Source organism: Equus quagga, chromosome 10 (genome assembly GCF_021613505.1).
Source record: "Equus quagga isolate Etosha38 chromosome 10, UCLA_HA_Equagga_1.0, whole genome shotgun sequence".
NCBI classification, from domain to species: domain Eukaryota; kingdom Metazoa; phylum Chordata; class Mammalia; order Perissodactyla; family Equidae; genus Equus; species Equus quagga.
The window spans coordinates 120,976,361-120,992,473 of record NC_060276.1 but is presented as its reverse complement, the minus strand read 5'-3'; the positions used below and the strand labels follow the sequence as shown (position 1 = coordinate 120,992,473).

Here is a 16,113-nt window from a genome sequence, read left to right as displayed (position 1 = left end):
AACTACCATTTTACTCTTAACTATTTCAAAAAATGAAGAAAATGAAACCATACACGTGAACTTGTAAGTTTATTGTTCAAATAAGAGAATTGCAGGTATTTTGTCGATATCTGCCAGCATAAATCTTTATCTTTGTTATCCTGCATACTCTGGTAGTCGTTTGGTAGAAGATCAGTTGTAATGAGGATGATGTATGTATAATGATGATGGTTGATGAGTTGACCTTGAAAGAGATGCAGCAGAAGTATTAGGTATCACAGGCATTGGGAACCATGGGTTGCCTGCTAGTTGCAGGCTAGGAAAAAGACTCTCATTAGCTGGCAAATAGGGATATGTAGTTGGAAAAGTAGAAGGCTCCACCATCGGTCCAAAATAACTGTTCTGTAAGGGAGATATAATGTGGTACCGAGAAGTACAAGTTGTAGTTGTAACAAAATTCACAATGTGCCCATTTGCTTGAGTGCAGCTGCTCTGTGAGTGCATGTGAAAAGTGGTCAGCTGATTTAAAAAGGCATGTTGATCTGATAAAATTTGTTCTGATGGTCTAATTGAAGTTGCTAATGGTGGATAAAAATCAGTTCTCATTGGGGGAGTTGTATTAGCAATTGTCTGGCTGGAAGAAGGCCCCCTGATTAGAGGCACGTTTAAATTTGTAGAGGTTGAAACTAGGCTTTCTCCACTAGTTTCAGCAACTAATCCAGAAGTAGGATTATCCACATTATTCCCTGCACTAAAGTGCTTCCTGTCGAAATCTTGAACTGATGAATGAGACACTGGCAAAGAATTTTTAATCTTGACTCTTCTTTTCATTCTTGCTAAAAGTTGGGGACAGCCTCGTTTAAAATTTGGATTATAATAGAACTGCAACTAAAACCAAAGGAGAAAGTTATTTAGTGATATTTTGAAACAAGATACAAGTGAGAGAATAAGAATCCTAACCTATCAAGTCCAATTTCTGTTTCATCAAAGTTAATGCTACCAACGAATACATGCACATGGTTAATATCTTAAAAAATTTACTTACTTGGAAACAATCATTCAATTATAGTCCTCATGTGACAATGTGTTGTGTATTTACTGTAACAGAATACCATTGTAACCGGCTTTAGGACCTTTATTTAAATACAGTTCATTGATAAGGTTCAAAATTGCTAGCAAAATTTCTTATAATCCTGTTTCATGCCCAAGCTGTCTTCAATTTTTTAAAAATAAGTACTTTTAATAGTATTTCATATAATTTAAAATATCTGGTGTTAGCCTATATATATGAGAACATATTTACTAATGTACAAAAGAAAATCTTATATATTCCCTATATAAGTAATAACAAAAATTTCTGAATACCTTGCTTGTTAAAACAGAGACTGTTTTTTCTTCTGCCAGAAAGTCAGCTAGAGAAGCAGATCTTTGAAAATTTGGTCGCATTTTGCGAAATCCGTAAAGGTTAAGCTGTCGAACAAAACTTTTCATACTATCGGTTCCAAATATTCTGAATGGGGCCTTTTTTTCCAAAACTTCTTTCTTCAAGAGTTCTTCATTAATCACTATAGAAGTTCCATTCTCATCCCACCAAATAGACTTAAAGTGATTGCTTTCAGTAATTTTCCAAAGTTTTCTGGGAAAGGTCAGTGAAAGAAAATCATTATCTTCCTCTGGGTCGGAGACACAAAATGTGTGATGTGGTCTTTTTATCAAGGATCCCTCAGACAAAGCCTGGAAAGCTTTTTCTTCGATCAGAGACCTCAACTCCGAGTCCCCAGTGAACGTGTGATCACACGATGGAGATCTAATGGAAGTGTCTTTACCAGTTGATCCATCCTTAGGAGAACCGTCTTGAATTTCTGAAGAAATATGTGCCATCTCAAAGAAATTCTTCTTCAGCTACTTTTCTCATTTGCGTGGTTTCGAACACTGCAGCTTCAAATGCTGCTTTGGCAGACCTACACAGATAAACTACCCAGACATCACAAGGTTCCCAACCTGAGTAGCTGTGACATCACAAAATGGCTTGTCTCCTAGCAACGAAAGTGTAACATTCAGCCAAAGTGTTTTCTTCTCAGTCTATGACACTTATCCAGTTGAAATAAAACAAAGGCTGGTGATTTACGTGATGTGATCTGCAAAATCTCATTTTCCAGAGTCTTTTCAATAAGTGCAGACATACATAAATCCATTGGTCCCTAACATAAAAGTGGTTTCTTCCCTTCTATATACACTCTGTTACTAGATCAGTAACAGTAGCATAGGGCCTGGGAAATGGACAATCAAAAAACGAGTAAAACAAAACAGATAATTTAAAAAGCTCTGTCAATTCAGAACTGAAATCTGTGCAGAATCTGTATATAAAAAGGCATAGCCATAGAGACAAAGCAGGTTAGCAGTGGCTGGCGGGGCTGGAGGACGGGAGAATGGCAAGTGACTGCTTAAGGAGTATGTGGGTTCTTTTTAGGGTGATAAAAATGTTTAAGAACTAGGGGCCAGTCTAGTGGCACAGTGGTTAAGTTCGCATGTTCTGCTTCGGTGGCCCGGGGTTCGCTGATTTGGATCCCCGGTGCGGACATGGCACCACTTGTCAAGCCATGCTGTGGTAGGCGTCCCACATGTAAAGTAGAGGAAGATGGGCATGGATGTTAGCTCAGGGCCAGTCTTCCTCAGCAAAAAGAGGAGGATTGGTGGCAGATATTAGCTCAGAGCTCATCTCACTCCAAAAAAAAAAATGTTTAACAACTGGAGAGATGATGGTTGCACAACATCATGAGGATATTAAATGCTGCTGAACTATGTCCCTTAAGATGGTTATTTTTATATTATCTGTATTTTACCTTAACTTTTAAAAATGGCATGGATCTGTTACCACTGGTTAAAATAGAACATATTTAGATTTCAGAATATAAAGCTATTTATCTGTGTATCTTATGTAGCTGGTGTGTGTGTTAAATAGTAGTCAAAATGTTTTCATAGTCATTTTAGTAGAATAAATATGATTTTATTTGGTATGTCTATAAGTATCTGATAAGTATTCATGAAATAAAACATTTTAAGAGAAAGCAGGAGGTCCACCATTAAGGAGATCCTGAAGAGTGGGAGATAAAAAGTAACAAGACAGTGTGATAAGTAAAATTTTCAATGTGCATCTAGGGGAAAATTGCTTTTATTGCAAGCGCCGAAGGATTTACATAAAAAATGATGGGGAATAATCTTTGCGTCCAACAACATCATTATAAAACAAGTTATATTTGTGAAGCAATCTTAGTGTTGAATAAAAAGTTTCTTCTTTGTTTGAAAAATAACACTTCATTTGCAGTAAGAATTTCTATAGGTTCGTGACTGAAAGAAGTGTTGTAATAACATCTTGGCTACTCTGGGTTTGGTAAGTGATTAAAATGTGTAAAAGAAATTAATAGTGATTTTTATATCTGTCATATTTTAGGAGGCAGTTCGTTCACACTTAGTAAAGGGTGTAAATGTTAGGAGAATGTCTTAGTTTAACACAGTTTTAAATTCACAATTTTGTGTACTAATCCTAAGTAATAAAAATTTTCACGTCAGTAAACATTCTGTAAAGATAAAACAGATACTCTCACCAGATGTAGGTTATGAATTTTGACTATCATTTCGTTCAAAACATTTTTGGAAAACTGTAGAGATTTGTGTTCACTTTCTGGAGTGTTTCCCTAATTTTGCACATACTGGTTTTGTGAGGACTAGTAATTACCTAGGGCTGCAAACAATGTGGTGTAACTGTGTAGGAAACAAGGAGTTAATGGGAGAAACAGAAAGCAAAAATCACATTAAATGTAGAAAAGTCTCATCAAAATTGTGACTGCCAGTTTTGAGGAGCTAGGATGGATAGACCATATAGGGAGGCAGGAAGCTTTGGAGATTACAGGAAGAGATGGGGATAATTCAGCTGTCTCCTGACTCCAAATTACCAAACCTACCTCCAGACATAAAGACACAAGAAAATGAGTAGTTTTATCTTGAAAACATGAATATAATATGTTGTATCTGCTAAGCTATACAATAGAGAAAACCTTTTCTGTCTTTACAGTCTCTTTAGTGGATAACGTGACGCAGATCACATTCTGTCTGGTTAAGTGCTCATTCCATAATAAGCTGTTTTCTTTCTCTTGTGTCTTCATGAAGAGGTTTTCTAGATTGGATGGACATTTTGCTTGTAACTACATTCTCCAATATGTGTAATATTTAACCTTCAGACTAAAGGGAAAAGAGCAGGCAGATGAGGGAAGCATAGAAAGAATAGGATGTGGATGAGAAGGGGAAATTAAAGGGAGGTAGTGTTAAGCTACAAGTTGAAAATAGAAGATGAGAATGTTGATGCTGAAGGGAGGTGAGTAAAGCCCCTCATTTAAGTAAAAGTCCTGAGAAGTTTCAGCTTGAGAGTAAAATCACTTACTTTTTTAACGTGTTCCAAAACCATAGGGCAGCAAATAAGGAAGGTGGGTCTTCCTGTAAACATAGAGGAGCAGCTCCTCCACCTTCATTTGGATCAGCTACTTCTACCTCCCACACTCTCTGCATGCCTAAACTCATAGATTTTGCAATAGCTGAGTCTGAGATAAATATGGTGACTTTAGGGTTCCTTTTGCAGAAGCTCAAGAGGCTAAAGAGAGAGGGCTGGTAGAAAGTGCAACAGTGGTTAAAGGTTAATGTATTACAAATTTCAGAGCTAACCATCAGCAGAAGGATGAACTGGGTTAATATTTAGTTTAAGTTTCAACCAAAGTGGCAGAAGTGAATGATATTCTGTTTTTCAGATGTGCTGGGGCACGGTCTATATGGGTGTAAAAAGGTACACTTACTCATACTGTAATACTGAAGTTCATTGCTCTGTGCGTCTTGACTCCTGTTGAGCTTTATACTTTAAATTTTAGACTGTTGACGACATAAACTCTGAGGCTCTCCTGTGGATATTTTCACAAGTGTTTTCCAAAAATAACTTTTTGAGGCCACCTTGTATGTTCTAAGGAGAAGGAGTAGGTGGGTGAAGGAGACCTGGCATGAAATGTGGTTGTGCTTGCACGCGAGGCATCCACAAAGCTGGCTGGACTTTTCTGCAAACAGAATGTTCTGCCTGGTGAACTCACAAGGCCCCAGGGAAAACATTGCTTGCAAACAAGGATGTTTTATCAGTTCCTCAAAAGGAACAAGCCTGAGACCTTGGGAGTTTGAAACATTATGAAGGAACCTGTTATAAACAGATGTGTAGGGGAAAGGTCATTATTGTGGGACGCTTGCGCAGGCTTAGGTCGCTGACTCACTGCTTTGGCAAAAGGCCGGCTTTGTTTAGAGGCTATAAGAATAAAGTGCTCGAGAAACTCGAGAGACTACTACACAGCAACCGGTGTTCGTGTTTTCATTTCGTCGGCAGCAGTGGGAAAGGCAGAAAGGTATAATTTGCATTAATATCTCATTTGATTTATGAATTTCTGGAAAAAGAATCAGTTTCATTTCTTGTAATATTGAATTCCCTCCCACTTGAAGCCCGGAAAGTCAGACATCTTTACAGTTATTTATTCATGCCTCCATTTATGTTCTTCACCTACTTTTGTAGTACCTATCTTCCTCTCTGAGACTCCCCACTCTTCCCTCTCTCTCTTTCCTTCTCCTCTCTTTCCCTTCCTCTTGTTTTTTTCTTTTCTATTTTTCTTATTCACTTAGCCACTAGATATTTCATACTCGTGTTAAAAAATCATTTTAAATAAGATCCTTCTTTTGCTAACATTGCATCCTTGGCTTTCCTTATTTGGAAAGAACATTTTTATGACATCTTTGGGTGAGTAATTACATCATCTGCAAATGACAGCCATATTCCCATATTTCCTAGGTAGACATGGATAATTCATTCTCTTCTCTATTTATAAGTGGTAAAGTGTATATCTCATCACTCTAAGAGATTGTCTTAGGTTTGTGAAATTATAATTGATTAGTTGAGTGAGATCTCATCAAGATGGTGCTTTAGGCAGACTCTGAACTCATCTCCTCCCACAGACACAACAAGGCTACAACAATTTTTGGAAAAATTACCCTGGATAGAAAACTGAAAACTAGATAAAAAGAACCCCCACAATAAGGGACAGTCCTGACTAAGATGTAAGAGGCAGAAATTCCTTCTGGAGAGAGAAAAAGCCACCTTCAGGAACAGTGGAGTTTCTCAGCTGTTCAGATGGCAGCCACCCTAAGGTTTGCAACCCTCCCTGGAGAAGTGAGGTCCTGAGTGGGGGACCCATACTGCTATAAGCATCCTTCAGAGTCAACACAACTGAGATGAGGGTAATACTATCTGGTTTTGCTGGCTATTAGCTGCAGTGGGGAATAGCCCCAGAAGAGCTATCAGATGAAAGCCAAAAAGACCAGGTCTTAAAGGGCCCATGCACAAACTCACCCATCTAGGCAACCTAAAATCACCAGAAAGAAGGCTGACAGTCCTTTGGTGAAAGAGCTCACCTGGTAGGCTCTGGGTGCAACATGGTGAAAAGGCAGACCACTCCAGAGACTAAGACATTGGTGGTTACCATTGTTGTCAACTGGTATGGGCATGCTAACACAGACCCTAGCAGATGCCATTGAAGTTCCTCACCTGCCCTGTTAGCCCAGGGGTCTGCCACACCCACTAGAGTGCAGATTTAATCCAGCTCAGCCATAGCAGGCATCCTTCCTTAGGGACTGGCCCCAGCCAACAGCAAGCCTTCAGGCTGTTTGTTAGCCTGCATTGATGGGGTGCCTAATTCTGTACTGGCAGGCGAGTGTGTCTGCCTCTGTGGGGCAGGACCAGTGTGAGGACCAGGTGAACAGTGGGGGGCATTGGTGGAGAAGTGGGGGCCTCTGCAGTGCAGTGTCAGGGTATGCTCCGGGGTATTAGAAAGTGTGCATGGATCAGGACTGTGTTGATAGGGTGTGTGGTCCTGTGGGGGGTGAGGCTTAGCAGCAGCAGAAGACCTATGCTTCACCAATAGCCGTAAAAAGGTTCAACCCCACCTTCCAAAGCCTGAAACAATTGAGTGCTCCCGTGTCTAGGGCCAGCCCCACTCAGCTGCACTCCTAAGAGAACTGACAACAGCTTTATAGGCCTGAGACCTATAGCAACTGTAAGTCCCTGAGCCTAGCAACCAGCTACACTGGGTACCAACCCAATTAACAGGACAACTGCAATAGGAGTGCACTATTAGACTTTGTAGCCAACGTTGCTGGGGCTCCCCAAACCAGATTTACCAACAGCTGGCCAGGGAAGGAAAGACTAGGCTCCCTGGGTGCCTGCATTGAGTAACCCTGCCACCCCAGAAGGACATAAGTAGCCCACAAAGGGGTCACTCCTGGATCATTGGAACTGGTGAAAAGAGGGAAGCACACTGCTGGGCCTCAAAAGGCATCTCTTACATAAGACCACTTCTCCAAGATCAGCAGACATAGCTGACTCACCTAATACATAGATATAAGCAGAGAGAAAGAGGCCTAATGAAGAGACAAAGGAATACATTGCAAGCAAGGAAACAGAACAAAACCCCCAGAAAAAGTACTAAATGAAACAGAAATAACTAGCCTACCAGACCAAGAGTTCAAACAAAAGCTCATAAGGATGCTCACAGATATTGAGAGAAGACTGGATGAACACAGTGAGCTCATCAATGAAGAACTGGAAAATATAAAAAAGAACCAACCAGAAGTGAAGAATACAATGCTGGAAATGAAAAATTCACTGAAAGTACCCAATAGCAGAGTAGATGGTGCAGAAGAACAGATCAGCAAGCCAGATGAAAGACTAGAGGAAATCAACCAAGCTGAACAGATAAGAGAAAAAAGAATTACACAGAATAGGAAGTCTAAGGGAACTCTGGGACAATATCAAGTGCTCTAACATTCATATTATAGGTGCCCAAGAAGGAGAAGAGAGAGACAAAGGGGCAGAAAATCTATTTGATGAAATAATAGCTGAAAATTTTCCTAACCTATGTAAGGAAACAGACATCCAAGTACAAGAAGAACAGAGAGCTCTAAACAAGATAAGCCCAAAGAGGCCCACACAAGACACATTATAATTAAAATGTCCAAAGTTAAAGATAAAGAGAAAATCCTAAAAGCAGCAAGAGAAAGACAACAAGTGACATACAAAGGAAGTCCCATAAGGCTATCAGCAGACTTCTCAGCCAAAACCCTGAAGAAAATGACATCACATACTTGAAGGGCCAAAAGGAAAACACCTACAGCCAAGAGTACTCTATCCATCAAGGTTGTCATTCAGAATGGAAGGAGAGTTAAAGAGCTTCCCAGACAAGCAAAAATTAAAGGAGTTTATCACCAAGAAACTAGTTCTACAAGAAAGGATGTAGGGATGAATTTTTAAGTGGGAAACCAATGAGCACAATTAGGGATAAAAAAATTTTATCAAAAATACCCCCCAAAAAAACCAGGCAATAAAATCACCAGTAAAGGTAAAAATATAGTAAAGGTAGCAGATCAATCACCTGTGAAGATACTATGAAGGTTAAAAGACAAAAGTACCAAAAGTACCTATTTAAATGATGAGGAGTTAATGGATAAACACACACTAAATAAGAAATTAGATATGATTTAACAAACATAAAATGTGGGAGGAGGGGAGTGAAAAAGCAGAGCTTTTAAAAAGAGGTTAAGCTAAAGAGTCTATGATCTCAATATAGACTGCTATATACATAGAATATTATATAGGATCCTCATGGTAATCGCAAACCAGAAACCTATAATAAGTAAGCAAATAAGTAAGACAAAAGAAATCAAACATATTACTAAAGAAAGCCATCAAACCACAAGGGAAGAGAGCAAGAGAAAAAGACAGGAACAGAGAAGAACTACTAAAACACCCAGAAAAAAGTAACAAAGTGGCAATAAATTCATATTTATCAATAGCTACTCTCAATGTCAGTGGAATAAATGCTCCAATTAAAAGGCATAGGGTGGCCAATTGGATAAAAACAAGACCCATATATATGCTGCATACAAGAGACAGACTTCAGACCTAAAGACACTCACAAACTGAAAGGGAAAGGATGGAAAAAGATATTCGATGCAAATGGCAAAGAAAACAAAGCGGGGGTAGCAATATTTATACCAGACAAAATAGACTTTAAAACAAAAACTGTAACAAGAGACAAAGATGGGCCCTACATAATGATAAAGGGAACAATCCCAACAAGAAGATATAACACTTGTAAATATCTATGCACCTGACAGAGGAGCCCCTAAATATATAAAGCCATTATTAAAAGACATAAAAGGAGAAATAGACAGTAACACAATAATAGTAGAGGACTTTAAATCCCATTTACACCAATGGATAGGTTATCCAAACAGAAGATCAATAAAGAACATTGGTGTTAAATGCTATATTTGACTATAGGGACTTAGTGGATATATAGAGAACATTCTATCCAAAAACCACAGAATACACATTCTTTTCAAATACACATGGAACATTCTCCAGGATTGATCACATATTAGGCCACAAAATAAGTCTCAATAAGTTTAAGAAGATCGAAATAATACTACGCATTTTTTCTGACCACAAACGTAGGAAACTAGAAATCAACTACAGGAAAAAACCAGAAAAGCCACAAAATGTGGAGATTAAACAAAATGCTACTGAACAACGATTGGATCAGTGAAGAAATCAAAGGAGAAATCAAAAAATTCCAGGAGACAAATGAAAAAGAAAATATGACATGCTGAAATCAATGGGAGACAGAAAAAATGGTTCTAAGATTGGAAGTTTATAGCAATTCAGGCCTACCTCAACAAAGAAGAAAAATCCCAAATAAACAATCTAACAGCACATCTAAAGGTACAGGAAAAAGAAGAACAAAGCCCAAAATCAGCAGAAGGAAGGACACAATAAAAATCAGAGCAGCAATAAGTGAAATAGAGATTTAAAAAAAATAAAAAAAATTAATGAAACCAAGAGCTGATTCTTTGAAAAGATAAATAAAATTGACAAGCCCTTAGCTAGACTCACCACAAAAAGACGAGAGAAGGCTGAAATAAATAAAATCAGAAATGAAAGAGGAGAGATTACAATGGACACCTCAGAAATACAAAAGATAATAAGAGAATACTATGAAAAGCTATATGCCAACAAATTGGATAATCTAGAAGAAATGGATAAATTCTGAGAAACATACAACCTCCCAAAACTGGACCAAGAAGAAGTAGAGAATTTGAATAGACCAATCGCCAGTAAGGAGATAGAAACAGCAATCAAAAACCTCCCCAAAAATAACAGTCCAGGACCAGATGGCTTCCCTGGTGAATTCTAACAAGCAGTTGAAGAAGACTTAATACCTATCCTTGTCAAACTCTTCCAAAAAATTGAAGAGGAGGGGAGGCTTCCTAACTCATTCTATGAAGCCAACATAATCCTGATACCAAAACCAGACAATGGCAACACAGAAAAAGAAAATTACAGGCCAATATCAGTGATGAACATTAATGCAAAAATCCTCAACAAAATACTAACAAGTTGAATACAACAATACATTAAAAAGACCATACATCATGATCAAGTGGGTTTCACTCCATGGATGCAGAGATGGCTCAACATCCAGAAATCTATCAACGTGATACACCACATTACCAAAATGAAGAATAAGGAGTGATGTCAGTGTCATGGCAGAGTCAGCTTGCCCAGGACTCTCACCCTCCAGCATGCAACGAAAAGGAGCAACCATATTCCAACAAAAAATAGCCTAATGGCACAGGAATCCTTGCAGAGTCACAGCAGTCAATGATGGAGGGTGGAGAGGTGGGAGCCTCCCTTGGAGAAGCTAGAATGGGGTAAGAGAGAACCTCACCTCCTCTCCTAAAGACTGGGATCAGTGCCTCAGGAGGTTCCATGAGGGAAGGAGTGGGGGAGGGGCTGCATGCCAGCAGGATGACCCAGGACTCCCTAGCACCCTTGCAACCTAGAGGGAAGCCCTCTAATGGGGCAAAATCTTTCACATGGGTGACCTCATCAAGCCAAGACCCAAGGAGACCAGATAGTGAGAGCTGATCAGGAAACCTGGGTCTGCCTGTAAAAGAAAATGCACCCCCCACCTAAAACCCATGCTGTGCTGCACCATCTCGGCTAAAGGTTGAGGGGTCCAAATAGGCAGCACTCAACCCACATCCATCAGCTGGAACTGCAACAGAATAATATCACAATGGAAAAAACCTGTAGTTCCAGCATCCATCAATTCATCAACTCTCCAGACCAATAAATACCAGGAATTATGTCCTGAGGATTCAGGAATAAGTAAACTAAATCACAATGAATTCAGAATAGCTATCGTCAAAAACTCAATGAGGTATAAGAAAATATAGAGAAAAAATTCAATGAGTTCAGGAGCTACTTCACAAAAGAGATTGAATCTATAAGGAAGAATCAATCAGAAATACTAGAGATGAAAGACACAATCAAAGAGATAAAAAAAATACGGCTTCTGCGAATGCTTCTTGGACACCATAGAGGAGCAAATCAGCATAATCAAAGATAGACATGTTGAAATGCTCGAGACAGAGGAGAGAGAACTGAGACTAAAAAGAAGTGAAGAAAGTCTCTGAGAAATATCTGACTCAATGAGGAAATACAACGTAAAATTGTAGGTATCCAAGAAGGTGAAGAGAAGGAGAATGGAGCAGAAAGCATGCTCAAAGAAATAATAGCAGAGAACTTCCCAAATCTAGGAAATGAGAGAGAAATGTCTGTGGAGGAAGTTTTCAGATCTCCTAGGTTTGTCAATGTAAAAAGACCTACTGCAAGGCATATAGTAGTAAAACTGGCAAAAATGAATGGCAAAGAAAGAATACTCAGAGAAGCAAGGCAGAAGGAAATAAGCTACAAAGAAACACCTATCAGACTTTCATCAGATTTCTCTGCAGAAAGCTTACAAGCTAGGAGAGAATGGAATGATATATTCAAAACTTTAAAAGATAAAAATCTTCAGCCAAGAATACTCTATCCAGCAAAAATATCATTCAGATATGAGGGAGAAATTAAATCTTTCCCAGAGAAGGAAAAGCTAAAGGACTTTGTGGCCATGAGACCCCCTCCCTACAAGAAATCCTCAAGAAGGCCCTCATACTTGAAAAAAGAAAAAAAGGGAAAAAGGGTCACAAAACACAGAGTAAGGAGACAGATAGAATCAGAATAGGATAGCAAATATTCAACTAACTTTAGGATAAAGGGAAGGAAAGCACCAAAAACAAAAACAATCTTGTCACTTTAACCACAAACTCACAACACAAGTTGGAAAAAGATATGAAAATAATAACTTAAGAGGGGAGGAGGAAGGGACTGCATCAGTTTAGGCTAAGGAAATGAGAGGCCATCAGAAAATGGACTATGTTTTGCATGAGATTCTAAATACAAGCTTCAGGGTAGCCACTAAACTAAAAAGCAGAACAGAGACACAAAAAAATAAAAAAAAGAAAAAACCTAAGAAACACAGCATAAGAAACTGCAGTGATCAATGGGTGGTCCAAAACACACAGGATGAGAAACAAAGGAAATGCAGGAAAATCAGAAAAGGAGCAACAGTATGACAGCATTAAGCCCTCATACGTCAATAATCACCCTCAATGTAAACGGACTGAACTCTCCAATAAAAAGATACAGAGTGGCGAAATAGATTAAAGAACAAGATCCAACAATTTGCTACCTCCAGGAAACAATCTCAGCTCCAATGACAAACACAGGCTCAGAGTGGAGGGGTGGAAGATGATACTCCAAGCTTATGGCAAACAAGAGAATGCAGGTGTCACAATACTTATATCACAAAAAGTAGAATTTAAGATAAGGGCAGGTAAAGAGTGACAAAGAGGGACAATATATAGTGATAAAAGGGACACTACATCAAGAAGAAATAATGCTTATAAATATCTACGCACCCAACACAGGAGCACCAAAGTCAATAAAGCAACTATTAACAAACCTAAAAGAAGATATCAAAAATAAGACAATAATAGTAGGGGACCTCAACAACCCACTCACATCATTGGACAGATCATCCAGATAGAAAATCAACAAGGAAACAGTGGAATTAAATGAAAAGTTAAAACAGTTGGCCTTAATAGATATATATATAGAACACTCCGTCCAAAAACAGCAGAATACACGTTCTTGTCAAGCATGCACGGAATATTCTCAAGGATAGACCATATGTTGGGAAACAAGGCAAGCCTCTACAAATTTAAAAAAATTGAAATAATAACAAGCATCTTCTCCAATCATAATGCTATAAAGCTAGAAATTAATTACAAGAAAAATGGTGAGAAATAGACAAAGATGTGGAGACTAAGCAATATGCTATTAAACAAGCAATGGACCATTGAAGAAATTAAAGAAGAAATCAAAAAATATCTGGAGACAAATGAAAACAAAAACATGCCATACCAACTCATATGGGATACAGCAAAAGCTGTATTAAGAGGAAAATTCATCACAATACAGGCACACCTTAACAAACAAGAAAAATCCCAAATAAGCAATCTTAAGTTACACCTAACAGAATTAGAGAAAGAAGAACAAACAAAGCCCAAAGTCAGCAGAAGGAGAGAAATAATAAAAATCAGGGCAGAAATAAATGCTATTGAAACAAAAAAGGGAGTAGAAAGGAGCAATGAAACATAGAGCTGGTTCTTTGAGAAGGTAAATAAAATTGACAAACAACTAGCCAGACTTACAAAGAAAAAAAGAGAGAAAGCTGAAATAAACAAAATCAGAAATGAAAGGGAGAAATAACAACAGAGTCCATAGAAATACAACAGATTATAAGAAAATACTATGAAAAACTATATACCAACAAAATGGACAGCCTAGAGGAAATGCATAAATTCTTAGACTCTTACAAACTCCCAAAGCTAAGTCAAGAAGAAACAATCTGAACAGACCAATCACAAGGAAAGAGATTGAAACAGCAATCAAAAGCACCCCAAAGAATAAAACCGCAGGACCAGATGGCTTCCTGGGGAATTCTACTTTCAGGGAAGATTTAATATGAATCCTTTTGAAGCTATTCCAAATAATTAGGGACCACTTCCTAACACATTCTACAAGGCCAACATCACGCTGATACCAAAGCCTGACAAGGACAGCACGAAAAAAGAGAACTATAGGCCAATATCACTGATGAACACAGATGCAAAAATTCTCAACAAAATTTTGGCAACCTGAATTCAGCAATTCGTCAAAAGGATCATATATCATGATCAAGTGGGGTTCACACCAGGGACACAGGGATGGTTCAACATCCACAAATCAATCAACGTGATATACCACATCAACAATTTGAGGAATAATAACCACATGATCATCTCAATACATGCAGAGAAAGCATTTGACAAGATCTAACAGCCATTTATGACCAAAACTCTGAACAAAATGGGGACGGAAGGGAACTTCCTCAACATAATAAAGGCCGTATATGACAAACCCACAGCCAACATCATACTCAATGGGCAAAATCTGAGCGCCATCTCCCTGAAAACAGGAATGAGACAAGGATGGGCTCTATCACCACTCTTATTTAACATAGTACTGGAGGTCCTGGCCAGAGCAATTAGGCAAGAAAAAGGAATATAAAAGGAATCCAAATAGGGAGGGAAGAAGTGAAACTCTCGCTCTTTGCAGATGACATGATCTTATATATAGAAAATCCCAAAGAATCCATTGGAAAACTTTTAGAAGTAATCAACAACTACAGCAAATTTCCAGGGTATACAATCAATTGCAGAAATGAATAGCATTCTATATTCTAATAATGAACTAACAGGAAAAGAACTCGAGAACATAATACCATTCACAATCGCAACAAAAAGAATAAAATACCTTGGGGTGAATTAAAATAAGGAAGTGAAAGACCTATACTATAAAATTACAAGGCTTTTCTGAAAGAAATGGATGATGACATTAAGAGATGGAAAGACATTCCATGCACATGGATTGGAAGAATAAACATAGTTAAAATGTCAATTCTACCTTAAGCAATCTACAGATTCAACACCATCCCAATTAGAATCCCAATGACGTTCTTTACAGAATTAGAACAAAGAATCTTAAAATTCATATGGGGCAACAAAATACCCTGAATTGCTAAAGCAATCTTGAGAAAAAAAGAACAAAGCTGGAGGCATCACAACCTCTGACTTCAAAACATACTACAAAGCTACAGTAACCAAAACAGCATGGTACTGGCACAAAAACAGGTGCACAGATCAATGGAACAGAATTGAAAGCCCAGAAATAAAACCACACATCTATGGACAGCTAATCTTTGAGAAAGGAGATGAGGGCATATAATGGAGAAAAGAAAGACTTTTCAACAAATCGTGCTGGGAAAACTGGAAAGCCACATGTAAAAGAATGAAAATTGACCATTCTTTTTCACCGTTCACCAGGCTAAACTCAAAATGGATTAAAGACCTAAAGGGTAAGAGCTTAAAACATAAGGCTTCTAGAAGAAAATGTAGGCAGTACACTCTTTGACATCAGTATTAAAAGGATCTTTTTGGACACCATGTCTTCTCAGACAAGGGAAACAATAGAAAGAATAAACAAATGGGACTTCATCAGACTAAAGAGCTTCTTCAAGGCAAGGGAAAACAGGATTGAAACCAAAAAAAACCCACTAACTGGGAAAAAATATTTGCAAGTCATACATCCGACAAAGGCTTAATCTCTATAATATATAAAGAACTCACACAACTCAACAACAAAAAAATCAAACAACCCAATCAAAAAATGGGCAGGAGACGTGAATGGACATTTCTCCAAAGAAGATATATGGATGGCCAATAGGCACATAGAAAGATGTTCATCATCACTGATCATCAGGGAAATGCAAATCAAAACAACACTAAGATGTCATGTTACAACCATTAGAATGACAAAAATAACTAAAACTAATAGTAACAAATGTTGGAGAGGTTGTGGAGAAAAAGGAACCCTCATACACTGCTGGTGGGAATGCCAACTGGTGCAGCCACTATGGAAAACAGTATGGAGATGCCTCAAAAGGTTAACAACAGAACTACCATATGACCCACCCATCCGACGACTTGGTATCTATCCAAAGAACTTGAAGT

The 16,113-nt window shown here is 38.2% G+C and overlaps 1 protein-coding gene and 1 long non-coding RNA gene across 4 annotated transcripts in view; one reads left to right on the top strand and one right to left on the bottom strand.

Moving 5' to 3' along the window:
* Positions 1-35: 35 nt before the first annotated feature.
* On the bottom strand, positions 36-5,322 carry LOC124245592 (heat shock transcription factor, Y-linked-like). Of its 3 annotated transcripts, none has more exons than XM_046673045.1 (3): positions 4,418-5,322; positions 1,345-2,249; positions 36-867 (listed from the first exon to the last, which is right to left on the bottom strand). In XM_046673045.1, the coding sequence occupies exons 2-3, from the start codon at positions 1,858-1,860 to the stop codon at positions 172-174; spliced, it is 1,212 nt and encodes a 403-aa protein (XP_046529001.1). In that variant the 5' UTR covers positions 1,861-2,249; positions 4,418-5,322; the 3' UTR covers positions 36-171. The 3 variants fall into 3 exon arrangements, with proteins under 3 accessions (XP_046529001.1, XP_046529002.1, XP_046529000.1); XM_046673046.1 differs by having other exon boundaries at positions 1,345-1,940; XM_046673044.1 differs by lacking the exon at positions 4,418-5,322 and having other exon boundaries at positions 1,345-2,500.
* A 36-nt stretch (positions 5,323-5,358) lies between these two features.
* Positions 5,359-16,113, top strand: part of LOC124245594 (uncharacterized) — a 45,642-nt gene continuing 34,887 nt past the window's right edge. The window contains exon 1 of the long non-coding RNA XR_006890285.1: positions 5,359-5,411. This is a non-coding gene — a long non-coding RNA (uncharacterized LOC124245594). The remainder of the gene's footprint in view (positions 5,412-16,113) is intronic.